This window comes from Macaca nemestrina, chromosome 11 (assembly GCF_043159975.1).
Source record: "Macaca nemestrina isolate mMacNem1 chromosome 11, mMacNem.hap1, whole genome shotgun sequence".
NCBI classification, from domain to species: domain Eukaryota; kingdom Metazoa; phylum Chordata; class Mammalia; order Primates; family Cercopithecidae; genus Macaca; species Macaca nemestrina.
The window spans coordinates 3,613,853-3,639,857 of NC_092135.1; the positions used below are offsets into that span (position 1 = coordinate 3,613,853).

At 48.6% G+C, this 26,005-nt stretch overlaps 1 protein-coding gene across 1 annotated transcript in view; it reads left to right on the top strand.

Moving 5' to 3' along the window:
• Positions 1-26,005, top strand: part of LOC105492634 (ERCC excision repair 3, TFIIH core complex helicase subunit) — a 45,856-nt gene that overhangs the window by 14,264 nt on the left and 5,587 nt on the right. The window contains exons 10-12 of the mRNA XM_071072533.1: positions 618-820; positions 15,556-15,652; positions 17,147-17,264. Of these exons, the coding sequence (XP_070928634.1) occupies positions 618-820; positions 15,556-15,652; positions 17,147-17,264 (418 nt within the window). The remainder of the gene's footprint in view (positions 1-617; positions 821-15,555; positions 15,653-17,146; positions 17,265-26,005) is intronic.

Consider the following 26,005-nt stretch of genomic DNA (forward strand, 5'->3'; position numbering starts at 1 on the left):
AGCAAGTGGTTCTCCTGCCTTAGCCTCCCGCATAGCTGGAATTACAGATGTGCACCACCACACCCAACTAATTTTTGTATTTTTACTAGAGGCTGGGTTTCTCCATGTTGGCCAGGCTGGTCTCGAACTCCTGGTCTCAAGTGATCTGCCTGCCTCAGCCTCCCAAAGTGCTGGCATTATAGGCATGAGCCACTGCACTTGACTGGTTTTGTGTTTTTTTTTTTTTTTTGAGACGGAGTCTCACTCTGTCGCCCAGGCTGGAGTGCCGTGGCCGGACCTCAGCTCACTGCAAGCTCCGCCTCCCGGGTTTACGCCATTCTCATGCCTCAGCCTCCCGAGTAGCTGGGACTACAGGCGCCCGCCACCTCGCCCGGCTAGTTTTTTTGTATTTTTTAGTAGAGACAGGGTTTCACCGTGTTAGCCAGGATGGTCTCGATCTCCTGACCTCGTGATCCGCCCGTCTCGGCCTCCCAAAGTGCTGGGATTAGAGGCTTGAGCCACCGCGCCCGGTGTGGTTTTGTTTTAAAGCTAATTCTGCTAGAGAAAGGTCTTCAAAAGTTTTTAATTATGTGATGTTTAAACTTGTAAAATGACCCCTGGTTCTTACTGCATCACAGGTTTGGTGCCCTATGTCTCCTGAATTTTACCGGGAATATGTAGCAATCAAAACCAAGAAACGAATCTTGCTGTACACCATGAACCCCAACAAATTTAGAGCTTGCCAGTTTCTGATCAAGTTTCATGAAAGGAGGAATGACAAGATTATTGTCTTTGCTGACAATGTGTTTGCCCTGAAGGAATATGCCATTCGACTGAACAAGTAAGAACTGAAAACTTGGAGCTTCCTCCAGGCCAGTTTCTCTTCCCCATTGAGAGTGCAGAAGGTGGCTGTTGTTTTGTTTTTTTGTTTTTGTTTTTTTGTTTTTCCTCTCAGGAACCTCTTGGGATCCAAAGATCTTGTTCTGTGGCCCTGGTCTCAGTAAACCAAGGAAGACTTAGAAGTAGGTGGTTGGAGTCAGAGGTTAGAGCATAGAGAAAAGGGGGCTGGTCACTGGAGCCCAAAGAACAGGGAGCAGAGACTTGGACTGAGCTGGGTGGGGCCCCCTGGAAGATCTGGGCTCCAAATGTGGGTGGGAGTTGGCATTTGGAGCTTTGGACTGTGGGAGCTCTGTGGGTGGAGAGGAGGCCAGACTGGATGGCCTAGGGGCTGGGAGGGCAAGACGGGCTGGGCTGGCATCCCACGTACAGACTGGCATCTGGAAGGAGCTTCTTAGAAATGCCCATGCAGTATCCTCATCAACCCATAGCTCCAGCCAAATATCTGCTTAAAACCCGGCTCTTGTAAAGCTCTGCCAGGTAAGGAGGAAGAGGCCTGCACTTGCTCCCACAGTGATACAGGACTTCAGGTGCGGTAAGTGTTGCAGAAGGCCAGGCCCTCTGTGGAGACTGGTCAAGCTGTGTGCTGCGTGTACCACGCATATGTTTTACTTAATCCTCACTTCAGCCATAGAAGATGTTGTTCCCATTTTATAGAAGGGAAAACAAAGGCATAGAAAGATTAAGCTTCTCAGGTTTCTAAAATTATACCTTTATTTAATTTAGAAAGACTTTTTAATCCAAGTCAACATTTAGATTATTATGAAAAACAGCAATTCCCTGCTTCTATTTTCCCACCCACAATTCTATTCCTTGAAGACAGCCACTTTCCACTCTTTTTTGTTGTTTACCTTCATCTTTCTTTCTTTCTTTTTCTTTCGCTCTTTCTTTCTTTCTCTCTTTCTCTCTTTCTTTCTTTTTGTTTTTTTTCTTGGAGTTAGGGTCTCACTGTGTCACCCAGGCTGTAGTGCAGTGGCATAATCACAGCTCACGGCAGCCTTGACCTCCTGGGCTCAATCAGTCCTTCTACCTCAGCCTCCAGAGTAGCTGGGTCTACAGGCATGTACCACCACACCCAACTAATTTTTATATATTTTGTAGAGATGGGGTTTTGCTATGTTGCCCAGGCTGGTCTGAAACTCCTGAGCTCAAGCAGTCCTCCTGCCTTGGCCTCCCAAAATCCTGGGATTACAGTCATGAGCCACCACACCTGGCCTACCTTCATCTTTCTAAGCAATAGCTTATGTAGTAATTTCTTGATGATCAGTTACAGCAATTGCCCATTAACTTCCTACTGTAGGAGTTGAGGGTTTAGCTTTCTCACGTACACCACTCTCCCCACTCCTGTTTTCTCTCCTACCATTCTCCCAATATGGGAATAGCACAAGTTGGGAGTTACGTTAATATTCACTGTTACATTGTTTTGACTGTGTAAGTATGTTTAGAGAGAGCCATATAGTGTCATTGTTCAGGCGGAGGTGTAGAGTACTATTACTTTTTTTTTTTTTTTTTTTGAGACGGAGTCTTGCTCTTTCTCCAGGCTGAAGTGCAGTGGTGCTATCTCGGCTCACTGCAACCTACACCTCCTGGGTTCAAGTGATTCTCCTGCCTCAGCTTCCCGAGTAGCTGGGACTACAGGCACCCGCCACCACGGCCTGGATAATTTTTGTATTTTTAGTAGAGACGGGGTTTCACCATATTGGCCAGGATGGTCTCGATCTCTTGACCTCGTGATCTGCATGCCTCAGCCTTCCAAAGTGCTGGGATTACAGGCATGAGCCACCATGCCTGGCCCTACATTTTCTTTTTTGTGAATATTTGTTTGCCTTGGAGTTAATAATTGCCTTGTCATTGTTTTTGCTTGGTTTTCTGTACATTTAATTATTCCTCTCCAAACTCTTCACATAACCATAAACTCAGTAGGGTCAGGTAATTTCTCAGTTCTGTTTTTCTGTTTCCCCAGTGGGATGCCCACCAGCACTCCATCCCCCTACTCTGTTCTGACCTGCTTGCTGTCTGGGACTAGCGATGCCACCAGCTGTTCTCATGGGGTTTCCCTTGCACCACCCCATGAATTTCCTGGGCCTCTTTGTTGCGTTTCCCACCCTCAAGTCTCCACCCTCTTGGTGACTCATTTTGATGGAGCACATGTTCCAGTAGGTTCCTGAGAGAAGGGCTGTAGGAGGGGAAGCTTTGGAGACTTCACGTGTTTGCAGATGTCTTTATTTGACTTTACACTCGATCAGTAGTTTGGCCGGGTCCTAGAACTAACTTCGGAGCTTCCAGTGCAGCCGCTCAGCAGTCTGATGCCCTTTGCTGCCCCTCAGTGTGTTGTCGCTGTGGTGGCTGTGTTTGCCTTCCCTTGAAAACTGGTAGGATCTTCTCCCTTTTTGGAAATTTCAAAGTGATATTCTTAATGTTTTTCTTTCATTGTGGCACTCAGTGTATCCTTTCCGTCTGGAAACTCATGTCCTTCGGTTCTGAGAATTTCTATTTTTTGTTGTTGATCACCTTCTCTGTGTATTCCCTTCTTGGAGTCTTGACTCGTCAGCTGTTAGATCCTCTGAAGAGCTTCTGCAGTCTGTGTGTCTTTTTTCCACTTCTTTATCCCTTTGTCTTCTAACCCTTCTATTGAGACTTGTTAAATTTCCGAGAGTTCTTTCCTGATAACTGTTCTTGTTTTGTTTGTGAATAGTGTCTTCTCAGAGGCTGTGAAAGCTTTTGAAGCTTCCTTCTGTTTCCTGCCATGTCTCTTTTCTTCATTTTTTGGTCTTGTTTTTACCTGTCTTTTGAGTCGTTCTGAGTTTTGGTAATCCTTGACTGTATTTTCTTGTTTAAAGTCAGTCACTGAAAAGCTGGCAGGCCTTTCTGTATGGCTTAGTGGGTTTGCCAGCTTGTGGACTTCACCAGAGTGGCTGGGCAGGGCCTGGCTATTTCTTCAGGAGATTGCCCAATGCCAGTATCTCTAGGACTTTTCTCCTGGGCTAGACGGTTTCTTCAGTGAGGAATTTTCCAGTCTCCCGGGCACCACCGTGTGTTAGGGGAAGAGGAGGGCTTGCGGAATCTTTAAATTCAGTCTCGCCTTTGCCCTCAGTTCTGCCAGGCATCCCTGGAGGGTAAGTCTCTAGTGTCCCACCAGTGGAGGTGGCCTCCCTGCTGCTGGCCAGACCCAACTGCTCCTCACACTCACATGCTGCCAGTCCTCCTGTGTACCTCCCCACCTTCTCAGGCAACTGGTGACTAGTTCCTCAGCCCTCCTGCATGCCGCAGAGGACACAGAGGCGGCGGGTTTGGTATCGGTCTTCCCTCCTGCCGGCTCCAGCTTCTGCTTTCTCTAGTCTGTTAGCTCAGGTACTGTGCCTGCATCTGTCTGCTTTTCAGCTTCTGAAATGTTACCCACTTCTCTCATCTGCTGTTATTTCTTCTCTTGTTTTCTTTGTGGGTTTGTGTACTGTCACATTAGTGCCAATTTAAGCAGGGCAATGAGACAGTTCCTATATTTACTGTGCCGTATTTAAGAACTATCTTCCCTCCCCATCCTTCCTCCCACAGCAATGCTCCTCCAGAGTCTTCTGGAGCCTCACTCCAGGGGCCTCCCCCACCGACATTTGCAGCACTCCTGCGGCTGGTGCCTTAGCCGTAGCCTCCCGAGCATCTGCTTGGGCAGGGACGTGAATTTGCCTGGCACTGTCGACTCCGAACCAGTCTGGCACAGCGAAGGGCAGCAGATTGTGGCTGTCTCCTGTGTACTGGAATGATCATTACCATGTGTACTTCTTACCTTGTTTTGTGCCTCTGGCCTTTAAATGTATGAAGTAGTTTTTTTTCTTCTTGGTTTTCTCGCTTCTAAAATAATCCTGTGTGCAGTGGCTCACACCTGTAATCCCAGCACTTTAGGAGGCCGAGGCGGGCAGGTCACGAGGTCAGGAGATCGAGACCATCCTGGCCAACATGGTGAAACCCCCGTCTACTAAAAATACAAAAAATTAGCCAGGCGAGGTGGCGGCGCCTGTAGTCCCAGCTACTCGGGAGGCTGAGGCAGGAGAATGGCATGAACCCGGGAGGCGGAGCTTGCAGTGAACCGATATCGTGCCATTGCACTCCAGCCTGGGTGACAGAGCGAGACTCCGTCTCAAAAATAAAATAAAATAAAATAAAATGATCCTGTGGGCTGGGCGCAGTGCCCCACGCCTATAATCCCAGCACTTTGGGGGCCAAGGTGGAAAGGTCACTTGAGCCCAGGAGTTCAAGACCAACCTGGGCAACATAGTGAGACCCCATCCTTTAAAAAAAAAAAAAAGTGATCCTGTGACTCCTGGGCATTGCTCCATTCTTAGGTCGTTTGTGGTGGGGATTCTTCAAGCTTTTGGCTCCTCCCAGCCTTCATAAGAAAGGCATTGCTATCACCAAAGCACTTTGCAAGAGAGACTTAGGGGTTATGTGGCAGTGTGGGGCCATGGGCAGAGCATCGTTTTGGGGATCAGACAGACTGGATGTGGGGAAGTTGTTTACCTCTGAACTCCTTTTGTACTTCGGTCACATGGAGCTACTGCCACCCAGTGTGTCCTGGGTCCTGGTGTCCCTTGATGGTGGGGAGTGGATTCTTGTCCCTGGCAGCTTGTAAGTGTTCAGTAAATGTGAAGTTCTCCACTTGGAGGATGCTTATCCTTCTATTTCATCTGTATGGGGGAACCTTCAGAAACCGAAGGCTCCCCACTGTGCAAGTAGTTTTTCCTGGTAATGGGGGAGGAGAAAACCACCTAAAACCCTGGGTATCAAGAGTCAGGCTGTTCTGATGAGTGGGACTTCTAACCTTTTTCACCTCATGACATGCACAGAAAATGATAAAAATCTGTGGTGGCCGGGACACTCCAGGCAGGGCAGCTTGTGACTGGGCTAACCAGAGGCCATCAGCCTGGGTATGCAGCTGCCCCAGACCCTCTCCAGCTTCCCCACAGGCGAGGGGTTTGCTCTCTGAGGCACACCCATTAACAGGCACTGCTCTGGGTGCTAATGGACCTGGGCAGTGGAGCAGCCACTCCCAGGTTCCACCTGCTCAGGCTCCTCACCCTTGGTTTTGTTATGCCCACACTGTTTGTTCCCCAAAGAAGACCACCAGAGTCCAGAGTCAAAGCCAAGCGGCAAGGATCTTTACTACAAGTTCGAACCTGGTCCCTCCTTTACACAGTATACAAGAGGGCCCCGAACAATGCGAGCGTTTGCTTTTTATAGCCCGAAAGTTGTAGGGGAACAAAGAAATTCTTTTGGCTCCTGCGCTTTCAGTAACCTTGAACGGCTGTCTCCTTATCGGAGACTTTCCAGGTGGTGTTTGTACTGGGCTCAGGGAGTTTGAGAGATATATGGTGGTGGGATGGGAGGATGGGATGTGTTTGTGCTAGGCTCAGGGAGTTTTGAGCCCGGGGCTGAGGAATGTGCCCAGCTCCTTTCATTCCCCCCTTCTTTTCAGGTATCTTTAGAGCCAATCTTGGGTCTTATAAGTCTGATTCTGTTTCAGCATTTACACGTTGGTATTGGGCTCTGAGGACCATGAGTTGTACGGTGTCAAATCTCTCCCTAACAAATTGTAAAATTCTGTTAACAACACAAGGTCCTACGGTAAGCAGAAATAGTAGACTTAGCAGGGGTCCAAGGAAGGGGGAAAACATAGAGGAATTCCACCATTGGTCTGCAGCTGAAGTAAACTGCCGTGTTTTTATTTCAGTGCTTAACTTGCGTAACTGTTGGACCCGGTCCTCTACAAGTCCTGATTCATTTATGTAGAAACAACAGTCTTCTTTTAGAAATATACATGTACCACCTTTTTCTGCAGTGAGTGGGTCTAGGGCCCTCCCGTTTTGCAAGGTTACCTGAGCTAGGGACGTGAGCTGCCGCTGAAGGGAGGCAAGGGACTCAGCCGACTCCTCTATAGCAACGGCAAATTGTTGGTATAACTTGTTACTTTCTATGAGGGTGTGGCCTAGGGCTCCCCCCGCCAGTCCGGCCGCAATGAAGGATGCGGTGAGGGAGATTCCTGCAATGAGGGGGAGAAATATGGCTCGTGCAGGTCTTGGTCTAGGGTCTGGGTGAATAACAGCACTAGTCCAGTTACCGGTATACCCTAGGAACTCGCCAGTAGTTAGTAGAGTTAACCGGGGAACTAATGTGACAGGGAGACACAGTAGGTTATTAACAGAAGGACTAGGTAGGTTCTTAGATAAGGTTCCATTACACCAGAAGAATATGCCTGATGGAGCTCTTAAGGTGATATTAGGGGGCGTTGCAGTGATGCTGCAGAGGCTGGAATTGGTTCCTGAGAAACAGTAGGGAAATTTCTCCTGAGTGGGGTTTAGGTATAGGGGCACGTTCAGGATAGGAGCATACGAGTGGTTTCGGAGGTTGTTAGCTTGGGCAAAGGTAGAGGGTCCCCATGGCAGAGGGACAGCTGTTAGCGGTGGACGCCCTAGAGTGGCGCACAGGAAGCAGCCAGACAGGCTATGAAGTCCTGTAAGGTTAGCAAGTTCTAGTCCTTCTTGTAATAACTTTAACCAGGAGAAAGGACGTAAGTCTTGTGTTAGTCTGTTTTCCTGTCGTTGGATATTCCCGTGGACCAGGGGCAGTACTTGCACTAGGCCTCGCCACAGATAGAGGTGACTGCTAGGCCATGTGGAGGAGGGGGAGTAGTATACAGCCCCATGTTGAGGTGTGGTCCAGCGGGAGTTCCAGGGGTCTCTAACTATCCATGTATATGGAAAGTTTCTATCCCGTCTACGATAGAAGGGCCATTTAGGGTCTAACTGTTTTCTCTCTCCCCAATAACGGGGTCTGTGGATGTTACAATAGTTATAAGGACAGCCAGCATTTTGGTGCCACCAATAGTGTTTACAATTGTATTTAGTCTGATCACACTCAAAGCATATTATTGGTGTCATAGGTTTGGCTATTTGAAAACCAGTAAAATTTAGTAGAATTGGGCTGTTGCACCCTGAGGAAGGGCAATCAGCACTGGCCAATAATTTTCCGGGCTTATGAGGTTGCCCAGGGTGGGTTCGGTTTTCATAAAGCCAGAATCTCCAGACAAAGGGATTATGAGCTGGTTTTGTGATTTCTCTAGCGGCCACTAGGGCGACTAACGTTAGGGTTAGACTACCTAACTGCATGTTTGCAGTGAGCTATGCTGCCGGCGCAGGGTGAGTTTTAAGGGGTTGTTCCTAGCTCTGTCCACAGTTCACGTGTCCGGTGCTTCAGCCGCCGCCGTGATTGGTCCCAGAAGATCGGAGGTTGGGTCCACTGGCTTGACGTGGGTGTAGTGGATCCACAATGCGATGCCTTCTACCTTCAGGGCGGTGGGTGTGGTTAGGAGTACCTGGAGTGGTCTTTTCCACCTGGGTTCTAGGGTCTCTTGTCGGTGTCGCTTGACCAGGACCCAGTCTCCCGGCTGGTACGGATGGGGTGTCGGCGGGGGACCGGTCTCATATAGTTCCTTCAGCTTGGGCCAGATTTTTTGATGAATTTTCTGCAAGGCTTGTAGGGAAAACAAGAGTTCAGAGACATTTTCTGTTTCGGACTTGAGCAGATCATCTTTTAGGCCGGGGACTAAGGGTGGGGGTCTGCCATACATAATTTCATAAGGAGTAAGGCCCAGTCTGTAAGGGGTATTACGGGCCCGGAACAGAGCGTAGGGGAGAAGGACCACCCAATTAGCGCCAGTCTCCATAGTCAATTTAGTTAAGGTCTCTTTTAAGGTCCGATTTATTCTCTCTACCTGTCCTGAACTCTGGGGCCTGTAAGCGCAATGTAGTTTCCAATTTGCCCCAAGGATGGAAGCCAAATCCTGACTTACCTTAGCGACGAAGGCCGGCCCATTATCTGACCCTATCTGGACGGGGAAGCCATACCTGGGGAGGATATCTTCCAGGATTTTCTTTGCTACAACCTGAGCAGTCTCTTTCTTGGTGGGGAATGCTTCAGTCCACCCTGAAAAAGTATCTATAAAGACAAGTAAGTACCGATACCCGTATTTTCCTGGCTTTATCTCAGTAAAATCTACTTTCCAGTAGATACCGGGCCTGGTTCCCCGAGCCTTGTTCCCGTTGCAGCCTGGGATTGGGGATAGGCGTTGTTAAGCTGGCAGACTTTGCAACTTGTCACGATGTTGCTGGCCATCTCGGCTGTATGTCTGAATTTGAGCTTAGAGCGTTTGATCAGGTCTATCATCCGCCGAGCACCCAGGTGGGTGGTTCGGTGGATGTGTTTTAACACTTGTTGTTTTAATTTTTCTGGTAGGATGGTTTGGTCATTAGTATTAGTCCACCACCCATTCTGGATCTGTTTCAGGGGAAGCTTGTCAATCCACTGGAGATCTTGTTCTGAATAATCAGGGAAATATGGCAAGTCCCGGGGGCCCGGGTCAGGGAGCTGGAGTGCAAGGAGTTGGCTGGGAGCCTTCGCCACCTTTCTTGCAGTTTGATCCGCCAGAAAGTTGCCTTGAGCAGTTGGAGTAGTTAGTTTCTGATGCCCTGGGCAATGCACAATGGCTAACTTTTCTGGCCTCCATAGGGCTGTTAGCAGGGCTAGGATTTCTTGCTTGTTTTTTATCTCTTTTTCTTTAGCCGTCAGTAACCCCCGTTCCCTGTAAATGGCCCCATGTATATGCGCTGTTGCAAAAGCATATCGGCTGTATGTATATACCGTCAGCTTTTTCCCCGCCCCTAAGGTAAGAGCTTGGGTGAGCGCTATCAATTCGGCCTTCTGGGCTGATGTCCCCGGGGGCAGGGGTTCCGCCCAGATTACCTTAGTCTCTGAAGTCACTGCCGCTCCAGCGTACCTCTGGCCCTGATGCATGAAGCTGCTCCCATCAGTGAACCAGACGAGGTCGGCGTCAGGAAGTGGGCGATTCTGCAGGTCTTCTCGAACTCCGTGCACCTGAGCTAGTATCTCGGTGCAGTCGTGGAGTGGGGCGTCCAGGTCCAGGTTGGGCAGCAGCGAGGCAGGGTTTAAGGTCGTTGGGGGCAGGAAAGTTATCCCAGGTCTTCATGGAGGGCCTCATCGAACAGGGTAGGAGAGTTTTTGAATCCTTGCGGCAGTCTGGTCCATGTCAGTTGGCCACTTATGCCCTTATCAGGGTCATTCCACTCGAAGGCGAAGAGCTTTTGGCTCTGAAGGGCTAAAGGCAAACTGAAGAAAGCATCTTTTAAATCTAAAACAGTGTACCATTGATGTTTAGGGTTTAGGGTGCTTAGGAGGGTATATGGGTTAGGCACAGTTGGATGTATGTCCACAACCCTCTTATTGATTTCTCTTAAGTCTTGTACAGGTCTGTATTCTCCACTATTAGGTTTTCGTACCGGCAACAATGGAGTATTCCAGGGTGAGTGACATGAGCAGAGGATTCCTTGGTCAAGGAGTCGGCGGATATGCGGGGCAATTCCTTTCTTGGCTTCTAGGGGCATCGGGTATTGGCGTACCCGCACGGGGTCTGCCCCAGGTTTAAGTTCAACAAATAAAGCAGGACGGTGTTTTGCTAGTCTTAAGCCCCCCGTTTCCGCCCAAGCTTCTGGATATTGCTGGAGCCAGGTTGCTATGTCCTAGTCAGGGGCCGGTTGCTCCTGGTGGAGCCGGTACTCATCTTCTAGGGTTATAGTTAGGACGGACACGGGTTGATTGTGGGAGTTGGTCACGATGGGCCCCTCAGGGAGGAAATGGATCTGTGCTCCCATTTTAGTTAGCAGGTCTCTCCCTAATAGGGGACAGGGGCTCTCAGGGATAACCAGGAAAGAATGGGTTACATTCTTGGCTCCGAGGTTTACTGTTCTTTGTGTTGTCCATGGGTATTTTTTAACTCCTGTGGCCCCTTGTACCCACGAGGACTTGGAGGATAATTTTCCATTAGTTTTAACTAAGACTGAGTGCTGTGCTCCCGTATCGACCAAGAACTGGACTGGGGACCCCTCCACTTGCAAAGTTACCCTAGGTTCGGGGAGGGGATCCGAACCCCGTCTTCCCTAGTCTTCATCTTGAGTGACTAGTACGGGTATAGACCTAGGGGGTCCCTGTCCTCGTTGTTTCTTTTTGGGGCAGTCTCTTACCCAGTGGCCAGCCTCCTTGCAGTAGGCACATTGGTCTTTTTTCAGATTATCATGCCTAGGGGGCCGCCTGGGTTGGGTGTACTTTGGCTGTAGATGCTCTTTCTGTACTACTGCTGCCAGGACCTTGGTCATTTTTTTAGTGGCCTTAAATTGCCTTTCTTCTGGAGTATCTCTGTTATTGTAAACCCGCTGGGCTATCTGAAGGAGGTCCTGAATCCGCTTTCCTTCCAAGTTTTCTAATTTCTGGAGTTTTCTTTTAATATCTGGGGCTGCCTGATTTACGAATGACATTACAATAGCTGCCTGACTTCCTGGAGCCTCTGGATCTATGGGGGTGTACTGTCTAAAAGCTTCCATTAATTTTTCTAAGTAGGTGGCTGGGCTCTCTGTCTTTTCTTGCAGAATAGAATATACTTTAGCCAAATTAGTGGGCTTGCGAGCAGCTGCCCGGAGACCTGCCATTAGAGTCTGGCGATAAAGGCGTAGCCGTCCCCTACCTTCTGCCGTGTTGTAGTCCCATGCCGGCCTGTATTCTCTCTCGCTCTTCCGTGGTAAACAAGATTCGGAGGAGCTGCTGACAATCGTCCCAAGTGGGCTGGTGGGTTAACATGACACTATCCAGTAAAGACAGTAAATCTTTGGGGTTGTCTGAAAACCGAGCACTCTGAGTCTTCCAGTTATACAGATCACTGGTGGAGAATGGCCAGTACTGGAGCCTGGGGATTCCTGTGTCATCTGGGGGTCCTACTTCCCGGAGGGGTAAAGCCACCGTGGAGTCAGGCGGCTGGGGGGGGCTAGTCCGCGAAGTGCGCCCTCGCGTCCGCCCCGCCGGCCCCTCAAAGTTACTTTCCCTTTCAGCAGGCCCGTGAGTGCCGGCTGCCTCCCCTCCGCCTGCTCTCTCCTGCTCTTTCATTCGCGCGTGCTCTCTTTCTCTCTGTCATCCCGTGTCCTTTCTCCTTCACACTCAGTCTCTTTTTCTTTCTGTCTCTCTCTCTGACTCTCCACGTCTGCCGTTTCCTCCCCTTTCTCTTTCCGATTTCCCTTCTCACTTTCTCCCTCTCCCGTCTCTTATGGTCTCTCTCTCACTCATTTTTCCCTTTCCCGTCTCACTTTCTGTGTCTCTTTTTGTAAAGGAATGTGGGTTAGAATTCCTGTAAAGGAAATCTGCGCCGGAAGCCGGGAGCCTGGGGACCGGGGCCGCAGGCGCGGCGCCGAAAGCCGGGAGCCCGGGGACCGGGGCCGGGAGCGCGGCGCCGGAAGTGCGCGCCGGGAGCCTGGGGACTGGGGCCACGAGCGCGGCGCTGGAAGCGCGCTCCGGAAGCCGGGAGCCCGGGGACCGGGCCGGGAGCGCGGCGCCGGAAGCCGGGAGCCCGGGGACCGGGGCCGCGAGCGCGGCGCCGGAAGCGCGCGCCAGAAGCCGGGAGCCCGGGGACCGGGGCAATTCAGACAGCGAGCGCGCACCCGGGGACCGGGGCAATTCAGACAGCGAGCGCGCACCCGGGGACCGGGGCAATTCAGACAGCGAGCGCGCACCCGGGGACCGGGGTCAGATTCAGACAGCGAGCGCGCACCCGGGGACCGGGGTCAGATTCAGACAGCGAGCGCGCACCCGGGGACCGGGGTCAGATTCAGACAGCGAGCGCGCACCCGGGGAGCGGGGTCAGATTCAGACAGCGAGCGCGCACCCGGGGACCGGGGTCAGATTCAGACAGCGAGCGCGCACCCGGGGACCGGGGTCAGATTCAGACAGCGAGCGCGCACCCGGGGACCGGGGTCAGATTCAGACAGCGAGCGCGCACCCGGGGACCGGGGTCAGATTCAGACAGCGAGCGCGCACCCGGGGACCGGGGTCAGATTCAGACAGCGAGCGCGCACCCGGGGACCGGGGTCAGATTCAGACAGCGAGCGCGCACCCGGGGACCGGGGTCAGATTCAGACAGCGAGCGCGCACCCGGGGACCGGGGTCAGATTCAGACAGCGAGCGCGCACCCGGGGACCGGGGTCAGATTCAGACAGCGAGCGCGCACCCGGGGACCGGGGTCAGATTCAGACAGCGAGCGCGCACCCGGGGACCGGGGTCAGATTCAGACAGCGAGCGCGCACCCGGGGACCGGGGTCAGATTCAGACAGCGAGCGCGCACCCGGGGACCGGGGTCAGATTCAGACAGCGAGCGCGCACCCGGGGACCGGGGTCAGATTCAGACAGCGAGCGCGCACCCGGGGACCGGGGTCAGATTCAGACAGCGAGCGCGCACCCGGGGACCGGGGTCAGATTCAGACAGCGAGCGCGCACCCGGGGACCGGGGTCAGATTCAGACAGCGAGCGCGCACCCGGGGACCGGGGTCAGATTCAGACAGCGAGCGCGCACCCGGGGACCGGGGTCAGATTCAGACAGCGAGCGCGCACCCGGGGACCGGGGTCAGATTCAGACAGCGAGCGCGCACCCGGGGACCGGGGTCAGATTCAGCTGTTGCCCGGATCGCGAACACGCTCCCGGCAACTCAGATCGCAATTTAAATCAGAAGAGAGCCAGGGGACGTCTCCCACCAGTCTCCACTGGCCGTCCTATAGCGCGTCCGCCAGGACTGTGCCAGCCTCAGTTTCAGACCTCGCGAGTCACAGATTCAGATTCAGAACAGACACACAGACACACACAGACAAACGGAGACGAGCCAGCTCACCTATCAGTAGATCGATCTCAGCAGATCCGTTGACCAGGGGTCTGGTGGGCTTGGGGAATCCCGGATGGGCCCCCAGATGTTATGCCCAGACTGTTTGTTCCCCAAAGAAGACCACCAGAGTCCAGAGTCAAAGCCAAGCGGCAAGGATCTTTACTACAAGTTCGAACCTGGTCCCTCCTTTACACAGTATACAAGAGGGCCCCGAACAATGCGAGCGTTTGCTTTTTATAGCCCGAAAGTTGTAGGGGAACAAAGAAATTCTTTTGGCTCCTGCGCTTTCAGTAACCTTGAACGGCTGTCTCCTTATCGGAGACTTTCCAGGTGGTGTTTGTACTGGGCTCAGGGAGTTTGAGAGATATATGGTGGTGGGATGGGAGGATGGGATGTGTTTGTGCTAGGCTCAGGGAGTTTTGAGCCCAGGGCTGAGGAATGTGCCCAGCTCCTTTCAGTTTCCCACATGTAAACTGGGGAACATGAAGCCTGTCTTTTACAATGCCTAGGAGTCTCGGCAGGACTGGCTGGATTTTTTCTTTTCTCTTCTCTTTTCTTTTTTTTGAGATGTAGCCTCACTGTGTTGCCCAGGCTGGAGTACAGTGGTGCGATCTCGGCTCACTGCAACCTCCACCTCCCAGGTTCAAGTGATTCTCCTGCCTCAGCTTCCCGAGTAGCTGGGATTATAGGTGCATGCCACCACACCCAGCTAGTTTTTTTTATTTTTAGTAGAGATGGGGTCTCACCATGTTGGCCAGGCTGGCCTCGAACTCCTGACCTCAGGTGATCCACCCACCTCGGCCTCCCAAAGTGCTGGAATTACAGGTGTGAGCCACTGCGCCTGGCTGGATTTTTTTTTTTTTTTTTTTTTAATGTAGTACTCAGCTTGGTGCCTGGTATTGGTAGGTCCTGCCTACCTGTACTTTGTCCTCATTGTCTTTGTTGTTGTCATCATCACCATCACTGTTGTTATGATTCTTGGGAAGCTACAAAAACTGTCCACCGTCACATTCCAAGACAGAAGGAAGGAGTGTGACATTCCCAATGCTATGGGATGATAACCATTGAGTTCATTGATAGAGTTGTGCCCTTTGGCAGGGAGCTGGAAAATTTCTTTTCTTTTTTTTTTTTTGAGACAGAGTTTTCACTCTTGTTGCCCAGGCTGAAGTGCAATGGCGTGATCTCGGCTCACCACAACCTCCACCTCCCGGGTTCAAGTGATTTTCCTGCCTCAGCCTCCCGAGTAGCTGGGATTACAGGCGTGCACCACCATGCCCAGCTAGTTTTGTATTTTTAGTAGAGACGGTGTTTCTCCATGTTGGTCAGGCTGGTCACGAACTCCCAACCTCAGGTGATCCACCCGCCTTGGCTTCCCAAAGTGCTGGGATTACAGGCATGAACCACCGCGCCTGACAGGGGGCTGGAAATTAAAGAGAAGTTTTTAAAACTCAGTGTTACGGGAAATCAGCACAAAGATGGCTGAAGGGCACTTTTCTCCTTTCTGCTCATCTCTTGGAGCATGCTTGTGTCTTGGCAGACAGTTGCTTCTAGCCTTTTTTTGGAAATAGCAGTGCTTTCTTCGTCACTCTCTTTGGGATTCATGAAATCTGGAGATTCTCCTTGTATAGAATCTGTGCTGAGAGTGAGAGATGCTGAAGCAGGAAAAAGCATAGTCCAAAAGGAAAACGAAAAACGGAAAGGAGGGAATCCCGAAGAGAATGGTGGGCCTACACCTAGAGTCAGTGGGGAAGGCTCGGGGGTGCGTCTGTGACCAGTCGCTTTTGTGGGTGTAACGATATTCCTGCATGACAGAGGGCTTTCTACTTGAGAATAGCTTGCCTGAGCTCCTTTTTCCCTCTGATGTGTTTTCAAGACAACTGAGGCGTGACTCTTGGTCTAACACAGCTTTGTTCTTCTTTAGACCCTATATCTACGGACCTACGTCTCAGGGGGAAAGGATGCAAATTCTCCAGAATTTCAAGCACAACCCCAAAATTAACACCATCTTCATATCCAAGGTTTGTGTGGCATATGGGGGGGAGGTGAGGCCCCTAGCACTCTGGGGACCTGGGGGGTACACTATGATTCCTGGACAGCGAATTCACGTCTGCTGAAGGAACTTCTCATGTATGTTTTCATTTCCACCGTGTCCAGGGATAGGGGATACTGCCTGGCATTAGTGGAAGGAGCAGATCGAGGGTTTGCATGCATCATGGGTAATCTATAAAGGCTCTTTGAGTTTTTTTCCAATTCTTTTTGGGATGTAGGAGTTTTAAGTTGTATTTCCTTGTTTATAAAAGGAAAAAAATTTCATTTCCCACTCTGGCAAAAGTAGGCATTCAGATGAAGTTCTCTTTACAAGTTGGAGGTCCTGTGTGTCGCGGCAGCCTTTGCGCTGGTTCCTGGTGTTCCTTGATGGGTGGTGGATGTCAGCACAGACTTGTGCAGGCCCAGCTCAGGGATGGTTTACTCTGAAATCAGAAGCTGTAGCCCCACAGTTTACAATAGTCACTCAGATTAAGACAGACCCGAAGCCCAAAATAAATGAGATTTTACAACTGGGCGGGGTGGCTCATGGGTGTAATCCCAGCACTTTGGGAGGCTGAGGCAGGTGGATCACCTGAGGTCAGGAGTTCGAGACCAGCCTGGCCAACATGGAGAAACCCCGTCTCTACTAAAAATACAAAACTTAGCTGGGTGTGGTGGCAGATACCTGTAATCCCAGCTACTCAGGAGGCTGAGGCAGGAGGGTTCAGTCGCTTGAACCCAGGAGGTGGAGGTTGCAGTGGAGCCGAGATTGTGCCATTGCACTCCAGCCTAGGCAACAAGAGCGAGACTCCGTCTCAAAAAAAAAAAAAAGAAAGAAATGAGATTTTACGTGATTGTGGCTGGGCACATAAGCACCAAACCTTCATGTCTGTGGCTGGGAACCTCGATGTTTGCAGCCCCAGAGCTGAGGAATCCACCTACAGTTAGAATCCCATATGGGGCAGTTGTTCCTCCCAGGTCACATCCCATGTGTGCTGCTGGTGTCAGTGGCCACCAGGTAAGAGTATGGATGGTTTTGTGGAGACATATTTCTGTAGCCAAAAAAAAGAATGACTCAAATTCAGTCTCTGTTGAAGGGCCCTCTCATCTCTGGGCTCCTGGCACCCAGCACTCTGAATGTCACTGATGCCTGGGATTAATTGTTTGGGATGACTCTTAGGAGAACTCATACAAGGTCCTAGAGACCCTGAGATGCCTTTCTGAGGTTTATTGCTTCACCTCTCTGCCTGTATCAGATAGACCCTGGTACAAAGAGGATAAAAGAGTGATTATGTTTCAAAATTATCTACAGAACTTATTTAAATTTTGGATCCTGTGTGTCGCAGCAGCCTTTGTCCTGGTTCCTGGTGTCCCTTGATGATGGGGGTGGGTGTCAGCACCGACTTGCGCAGGCCTAGGTCAGGGATGGTTTGAGTTGATTTTTTTTTCCTCATGTATAAAAATCTTCTGATTTGTTTCTGTAGGTAGGTGACACCTCATTTGATCTGCCAGAAGCAAATGTCCTCATTCAGATCTCATCCCATGGTGGCTCCAGGCGTCAGGAAGCCCAAAGGCTAGGGCGGGTGCTTCGAGCTAAAAAAGGTAAAGTGGCCTTTCACCTTCTGTTGCAGGAGGTCACTCCTCCTAAACCACTTTAGTTAGGAAGACAATAGGGGTGAGAGCTGCCATGTGCCCTGGGGCTAAATAGACTCTGGAGGGAGGGGATCCCAAAGCAAAGACCTAGCTCCTTATGCCCATCATTATTTTTCATGCCTTGGGGGTGAATATGCAGGTGTTTTCCATGACAGCGGCATGGAATCCACACAGATGTGCTCTGTACACTGTGCAGCTGTGTTGGTGGATGGTAAGAGGGAGCCAGGGCAAGGCAGTGCTTATGGGCTAGATGTGGAAGGGAGAAAACAGAGCTGGGCCAGCAGTATAAGTGGAGGAGCTGGAAGCTGCTTCTGGAACTTGAACAGGAGGCAGGGAAAGGTTTGCTAGGAGCAGCTTGGGCAGGCACATAATGGACACATCATTCAAAACCTGTGCAGAGTGCTGCCCTGGTGGCAGCTTGTAGCAGGGGCAGGGCAAGCACAGTGAGTGAGGAGGTGCAAATCCACATTCCTAAGGAGGTGTGGCACCCCTGTGCTTGCTTCCTGCAGTAAAAGGGCCCAGACCGTCATTGTGGGCGTGGCAGGGACTGACGCTCTTGCTAAGAGGTGGCCATATCTGTCTTACTGGGACCAGGGCACATCCTGAGACAAGGACACAGTCCCTATCCTCAAGGAATTTGCTTATTCAAGGAGGCATCTGGACTGCTGGGATGTTTGAAAATGACAAGATTAGTGGGCATATGTTGGAATTGTACTGCATTCAAATGTGTTTAAGAAGCATCTAGTAGCTTGTATTTAAAATGGAGATGAGGCAGATAGCATGGACTAGAAATAGCATGGACTCGGGCACCAGACCAGCTGTGTCACCTTGGGCAAATTATTTGCTCCTCTGAGCCTTGGTTTTCCCATCCAAAGTGGGGGTGACAATCCTATCTTGCCAAGACTGCTGTGAGGATTGAGCTTATAAATCATAAAATGTAGTGGACTGGCTGGACACAGTGGCTCACACCTATAATCCCAGCACTTTGGGAGGCCAAGGCAGGAGGACAGCTTGAGCCCAGGAGTTTGAGACCATCTTGGGCAATGTAGTGGGACCCCATCTCTACAAAAAATAAAACTAGCTGAGTGTGGTGGTGTGTGCCTGTGGTTCCAGCTACTTGGGAGGCTGAGACAGTAGCTTTTATAAACTGACAGGAATATGATCTGCTAGTAAATGTGAACGTAATTCATTACTTATTCCTTACTCTAATTTGAAAACTCCTTTATTGATTGATTGATTGATTGAGACAGTCTCATTCTGTCACCCAGGCTGGAGTGCAGTGGCACAGTCTTGACTCACTGCAACCTCTATCTACTGGGTTCAAGTGTGATTCACCTGCCTCAGCCTCCCGAATAGCTGGGACTACAGGCATGTACCACCATGTCCAGCTAATTTTTTTGTATTTTTAGTAAAGGTGGGGTTTCACCATTTTGGCCAGGCTTGTCTCTAGTGATCCACCCACCTTGGCCTCCCAAAGTGCCGGGATTACAGGTGTGAGCCACTGTGCCCAGCCTTAAAAACTCCTTTAAATGTGAATAGAAGGCCGGGCACGGTGGCTCACGCCTGTAATCCTCGGAGGCTGAGGCAGGCGGATCACGAGGTCAGGAGATCGGGACCATCCTGGCTAACATGGTGAAACCCTGTCTCTACTAAAAATACAAAAAACTAGCCGGGCGTGGTGGCAGACGCCTGTGGTCCCAGCTACTCGGGAGGCTGAGGCAGGAGAATGGCATGAACCCGGGAGGTGGGGCTTGCAGTGAGCCGAGATCATATCACTGCACTCCAACCTGGGCAACAGAGCGAGACTATCTCAAAAAAAAAAAAAAAAAATGAATAGAATTGTTTTCTTACTCAAAACACTCTTTAACATAAGACACTTGGCTCCTGTCTTTGCATGTCTGAGCTCTTCTAAGACTGAGAAACAATTATATTCAAGGGCAGTATGCTTAACCTACTGACATTTGAACTACAAAGCAGAAATGTTCAGATTTTCCTGAAAGATCAAGTCTTCCAGGCCACAAAATTTTCTGTCCTAATTTCTTAAAACAGTAGTCCCCCCATATCTACAATTTTCCTTTCCACATTCAATTACCCATGGTCAACTGTAGTCTAAAAATATTAAATGGAAAATTCCAGAAATAAACAGTTCATAAGCTTTAAATTACACCCTATTCTGAGTAGCGTCCAGGATGTGAATTCTTGCTTTGTGCAGCATATTCATGCTTAAATTCTCCCCACCCATTTGTCACTTAGTAGCCATCTCAGTTGTCATGGACTGTCACTGTGTTTCAATGCTTGTTTTCAGGTAACCCTTATCTTACTAATGGCCCCAAAGCACGAGTGTAATGATGCTAACAATTCCGATATGCCAAAGAGAAGCTGTGAAGTGCTTTCTTAAAGTGAAAAGGTAAAAATTATTTAAGAAAGGGAATAAAAATCTTATGCTAAGGTTGCTAAGGTCTATGGTGAGAATGAATCTTCTTACTGTACAAGATGATCATCCCCAGAGCACATAGCTGTCAGACTTTCCAAGGTCAATACAAAAGAAAGAATCTTAAAGACAGCTAGAGAAAAGGGTCATATAACTCATCATGCTAACAGCAGACTTCTCAGCAGAAACTTTACAAGTCAGAAGAGATTGGGGGACTGTTTTTAGCATTCTTAAACGAAAAGAAATCCTGGCCAGGCACGGCAGGTGACACCTGTAATTCCAGCACTTTGGGAGACCAGGGTAGGCAGATTGCTTGAACTCAGGAGTTTGAGACCAGTCTGGGCAACATGACGAAACCCTGTTCCTACAAAAAATACAATTAGTCAGGTGTGGTGGTGTGTGCCTGTAGTCCCAGCCACTCGGGAGGCTGAGGCAAGAGAATCGCTTTAGTCTGGGAGGCAGAGGTTGCAGTGATCTGATATCCCACCACAGCACTCCAGCTTAGGCAACAGAACAAGACCCTGTTTAAAAGAAAAAAAAAAAGCAGGCCAGGTGCAGTGGCTCACACCTGTAATCCCAGCACTTTGGGAAGCCGAGGCAGGTGGATCACCTGAGGTCAGGAGTTCGAGACCAGCCTGGCCAACATGGTGAAACCCTGTCTCCATTAAAAATGCAAAAATTAGCCAGGCATGGTGGCGGGCGCCTATAATCTCAGCTACTCAGGAGGATGAGGCAGGAGAATTGCTGGAACCCAAGAGGCAAAGGTTTCAGTGAGCTGAGATCGTGCCATTGCACTCCAGCCTTGGCAACAACAGCAAGACTCTATCTCAAAACAAAAAAACAAAAACCGAAAAACCATAATGAGACCCAGTCTCTTTAAGAAAAAAATAAAAAAGGAAAAGAAATCCTAACCAGGAATTTCATATCCTGCCAAACTAAGCTTCATAAGCAAAGAAGAAATAAAATCTTTCCCAGACAAGCAATTGCTAAAAGAATTTGTTACCACCAGACTGGCCCTACAAGAGATGCTTGAGAGTTTTAAACATGGAAATGAAAGAATGGTGACACCTGCTACCACAGAAATACACGTAAGCACATAGCCCACAGACCCTGTAAAGCAACTACACAATCAAAACTACAGAGCAACCAGCTAATGACACCATGATAGGAATAAAGCCTCATGTATCAATATTAATCTTGAATGTAAACAACCTAAACACCCTACCTAAAAGACATGGAGTGGCAGATTGGATTAAAAACAAGACCCAGTGCCGGGCGCGGTGGCTCAAGTCTGTAATCCCAGCACTTTGGGAGGCCGAGACGGGCAGATCACGAGGTCAGGAGATCGAGACCATCCTGGCTAACACAGTGAAACCCCGTCTCTACTAAAAAATACAAAAAACTAGCCGGGCGAGGTGGCGGGCGCCTGTAGTCCCAGCTACTCGGGAGGCTGAGGCAGGAGAATGGCGTAAAAACCCGGGAGGCAGAGCTTGCAGTGAGCCGAGATCCGGCCACTGTGCTCCAGCCTGGGCGACAGAGCAAGACTCTGTCTCAAAAAAAAAAAAAAAAACAAGATACCTGTCTCACATGTAACAAGACCCATAGGCTCAAAGTAAAGGGATAGAGAAAAATCTGTCACACAAATGAAAAAAAAGAGTGGGGCAGGGGGTCACTATTCTCACATCAGATAAAACAGACTTTAAACCAACCACATTAAAAAAGGACAAAAAGGTCATTACACGATGATAAATGGTTCAATTCAACAAGAAGACTTAACTGTCCTGAATATATATGCACCCAACATTGGAGCACCCAGATTCATAAAACAAGTACTTCTAGAGCTAGGAAAAGGCTTAGACAGCCACGCAATAGTGGTAGGAGATTTTGACACCCCACTGACAGCATTAGACAGATTATAGAGGCAGAAAACTGACAAATTCTGGACTTGAACAATTGGATCTAATAGGCATCTACATAATACTCTACCCAACAACCCCAGAATATATATTCTCATCTGTCCCCAGAATATACTCTTAAGATTGATCACATGGGCCGGGTGCAGTGGCTCACACCTGTAATCCCAGCACTTTGGGAGGCTGAGGCCGGCAGATTGCCTGAGCTCAGGAGTTTGCAACCAGCCTGGGCAGCACGGTGAAACTCCATCTCTACTAAAATACAAAAATTAGCCAGGTGTGGCAGCGTGCGCCTGTAGTCCCAGCTACTCAGGAGGCTGAGGCAGGAGAACTGGCTTGAAGCCGGGAGGCAGAGGTTGCAGTGAACTGACATCATGCCACTGCACTCCAGCCTGGGCAACAGAGCAAGACTCTGTCACAATTTAAAAAAAAAAAAAAAAAAAAAAGATTGATCATGTGTTTGGCCACAAAGCAATGTGAGACTTTAGGCTCGACTTTATTAAAGTCTCAATAAATTCAAAAAAGTCAAAATCATACCAAGCATATTCTTGGATCACAGTGGAATAAAAGTAGAAATCAGTACCAGGAGGAACTCTCAAAACCACACAATTGGCCAGGCACAGTGGTGCATGCCTGTAATCCCAGCACTTTGGGAGGCCAAAGTGGGAGGATGATTTGAACTCAGGAGTTCAAGACCATTCTGGGCAACATAGAGAGACCCCATCTCTAAAAAGAAAAAAGAAAAAAAAAAACCCCACACAATTACATGGAAACTAAACAACTTGCTCCTGAATGACTTTTGGATAAACAAATTAAGGCAGGAATCAAAAATTATTTGAAACAAATGAAAACAGATACAACATACCAAATATCTGGGGTACAGCAAAGGTAATGTTAGGAAAGTTTATAGCAATGAACACCTACATCGAGAAGATAGAAAGATCTCAAATTAATTTGACATTTCACCTGAAGGAACTAGAAAAATTTAAAAAAAGCTAACCCCCCAAACTAGCCGAAGAAAAGAAATAACTAAAATCAGAGCAGAACTAAATCAAATTCAGACCCAAAAACAATACAAAGGGTCAGTGAAACAAAAAGCTGATTCTTTGAAAAGATAAATAAGGCCAGGTGCAGCAACTCACGCCTATAATCCCAGCACTTTGGGAGACTGAGGCGAGTGGATCACCTGAGGTCAGGAGTTCCAGACCAGCCTGACCAACATGGTGAAACCTCGTCTCTACTGAAAATACAAAACTAGCTGGGTTTGGTGGTGTGTGCCTGTAATCCCAGCCACGTGGGAGGCTGAGGCAGGAGAATTGCTTAAACCCCTGAAGTAGAGGTTGCAGTGATCTGAGATGGTGCCACTGCACTCCAGCCTGGGCAACAGAGTGAGACTCCACCTCAAAAAAAAAAAAAAAAATCTACCAACTAAAAAAGTCCTGAACCAGATGTATGCAGTTCTACTGAAACTATTCAAAAAAATTGAAGGACTTCTCCTTAACTCATACTATGAAACCAGTATCATCCTGGTACCAAAATCTGGCAAAGACACAATGAACAAATAAAACTACAGGCCAGTATTCCTGATGAACATAGGTGCAAAAATCTGTAACAAAATGCTGACAAAGCAAATCCAGTGGCATATCAAAAAGTTAATTCACCACAAATAGGCTTTATTTCTGGAATGCAAGGTTGGTTCAACATGTGGAAATCAATAAATGTGATTCACCACATACATAAACAATTAAAAATGAAAAGCATATAATCATCCTAATAGACACAGGAAAAGGTGGTTTTTTTGGGGGGTTTTTTGTTTTGTTTTGTTTTGTTTTGTTTTTTTTGAGGCGGAGTCTCGCTCTTGTTGCCCAGGCTGGAGTGGTGCAATGGTGCAATCTTGGCTCACTGCAACCTCCACCTCCCAGATTGAAACTATTCTCCTGCCTCAGCCTTCCAAGTAGCTGGGACTACAGGCATGCACCACCATGCCCAGCTAGTTTTGTATTTTTAGTAGAGACAGGGTTTTGCGATGTTGGCAGTGCTGGTTTAGAAGGCCTGACCTCAGGTGATCCACCCACCTCAGCCTCCCAAAGTGCTGGGATTAAAGGCGTGAGCCACCGTGCCTGGCCTAGAAAAAGCTTTTGATAAAATTCAACATTCCTTCATGATAAAAACCCTCAACAAATGGCATTGAAGGAACATATCTCACAATAATAAAAGCCATCTATGACAAACTTACAGCCAACATCATACTAAACAAACAAAAGCTGGAAGCTTTCCCTTTAAGAACTGGAACAAGACAGCCGAGCACTGTGGGAGGCCGAGGCGGGTGGATCACGAGGTCATGAGATCGAGACCATCCTGGCTAACATGGTGAAACCCCATCCCTACTAAAAATACAAAGAATTAGCTGGGCATGGTGGTGGGTGCCTGTAGTCCCAGCTACTCGGGAGGCTGAGGCAGGAGAATGGCGTGAACCCGGGAGGCAGAGCTTGCAGTGAGCCAAGATCATGCCACTGCACTCCAGTCTGGGCGATAGAGCGAGACTCCGTCCCCCCCCAAAAAAAGAACTGGAACAAGACAGAGCCCGCCCTCACCACTCCTATTCAACATAGTACTAAAACTTCTACCCAGACCACTCTAGCAAGATAAAGAAATAAAAGGCATCCAGATAGGAAAAAAGGAAGTTAAATTATCTGTCTTCCTAATGAGATGATTCTATACCTAGAAAACCCTAAAGACTCCACCAAAAGGCTCCTAGACCTGATAGGCAACTGAGTAAGGTTTTAGAATTCAAAATCTGTGTACAAAAATCAGTAGCATTTCTATACACCAGTAACATTCAAGCTGAGAGCTAAATCAAGAACACAATCCAATTTATAATAGCTGTAAAAACAAAAGACAAAACCTAGGAATAACTACAGAACACTCCTGAAATAACTCATAGGTGACAGAAACAAATGGAAAAACATTCTATGCTCGAGGATTGGAAGAAACAATGTCATTAAAATTGCCAAGCTGCCCAATACAATCTACAGATTCAACACTATTCTATCAAATTGCCAACATCATTTTTCACAGAATTAGAAAAAAACTTATAAAATTCATTTGGAACCACAAAAGCACCTGAATAGCCAAAGCAAGCCTAAGCAAAAGGAACAAAGCCAAAGGCCTCACAGTATCCAGCTTCAAACTATGCTTCAGGGCTTGCAGTAACCAAAACAGCATGGTCCTGGTACAGAACAGACACATAGACCAATGGAACAGAATAGAGAGCCCAGAAATAATGTCATGTACTTGCAGCCAACTAAGTATAAGGAGTACCTTCCCCACTGCATATTTTTGCCAATTCAACAAACTTGGCAAAAATATGCAGTGGGGAAGGTACTCCTTATTCAATAAATGGTGCTGGGGAAACTGACTAACTGTATGCAAAAGGATGAAACTGGACCCCTGCCTATCACCACATATAAAAGTCAACTCATAATGGATTAAAGACGTAAATGTAAGACCTCAAACTATAAGGATCCTCGAAGAAAACCTAGGAAATACCATGTTCACAAAGTTGTGCAACTATCACCACAATTCATGTTTAGAATATTCTCATGAGCTCCCAAAAGAAACCCTCATCCATGTACAGCCACTCCTAATTTCCTCTTGTTCCCTACCCCCAGCCCCAGACAGCCCCTAATCTACTTTCATGTCTGTAGGCCTTTTCTGGACATTTCATGTAAATGGAATCAAACCATTTGGGGCCTTCTGTGACTGGTTTCTTTTCACTTAGCATAATGTTTTCTTTTTTTCCTTCCTTCCTTCCTTCCTTCCTTCCTTCCTTCCTTCCTTCCTTCCTTCCTTCCTTCCTTTCCTTCCTTTCCTTCCTTTCCTTCCTTTCCTTCCTTTCCTTCCTTTCCTTCCTTCCTTTCCTTCCTTCCTTCCTTACTTCCTTTCCTTCCTTCCTTTCCTTCTTTCTTTCTTTTTTTTTTTTTTTTTTTTTGAGATGGAATCTCGCTCTGTTGCCCAGGCTGGAGTACTTGGCTCACTGCAACCACTGCCTCACAGGTTCAAGGGATTCTGCTGCCTCAGCCTCCCACGTAGCTGGAATTAGAGGCATGAGCCACCATGCCTGGCTGATTTTTGTATTTTTAGTAGAGACAGTTTCACCGTGTTGGCCAGGCTGGTCTCAAACTCCTGATCTCGAGTGATCCACGCCCACCTCGGCCTCCCAATGTGCTAGGATTACACGTCTGAGCCACCACACCCGGCAGCATAATGTTTTCAAAAAATTATCCATATTGTAGCATCTGTCAGTATTTCATTCTTTTTTATTGCTAAATAATATTCGATTCCAT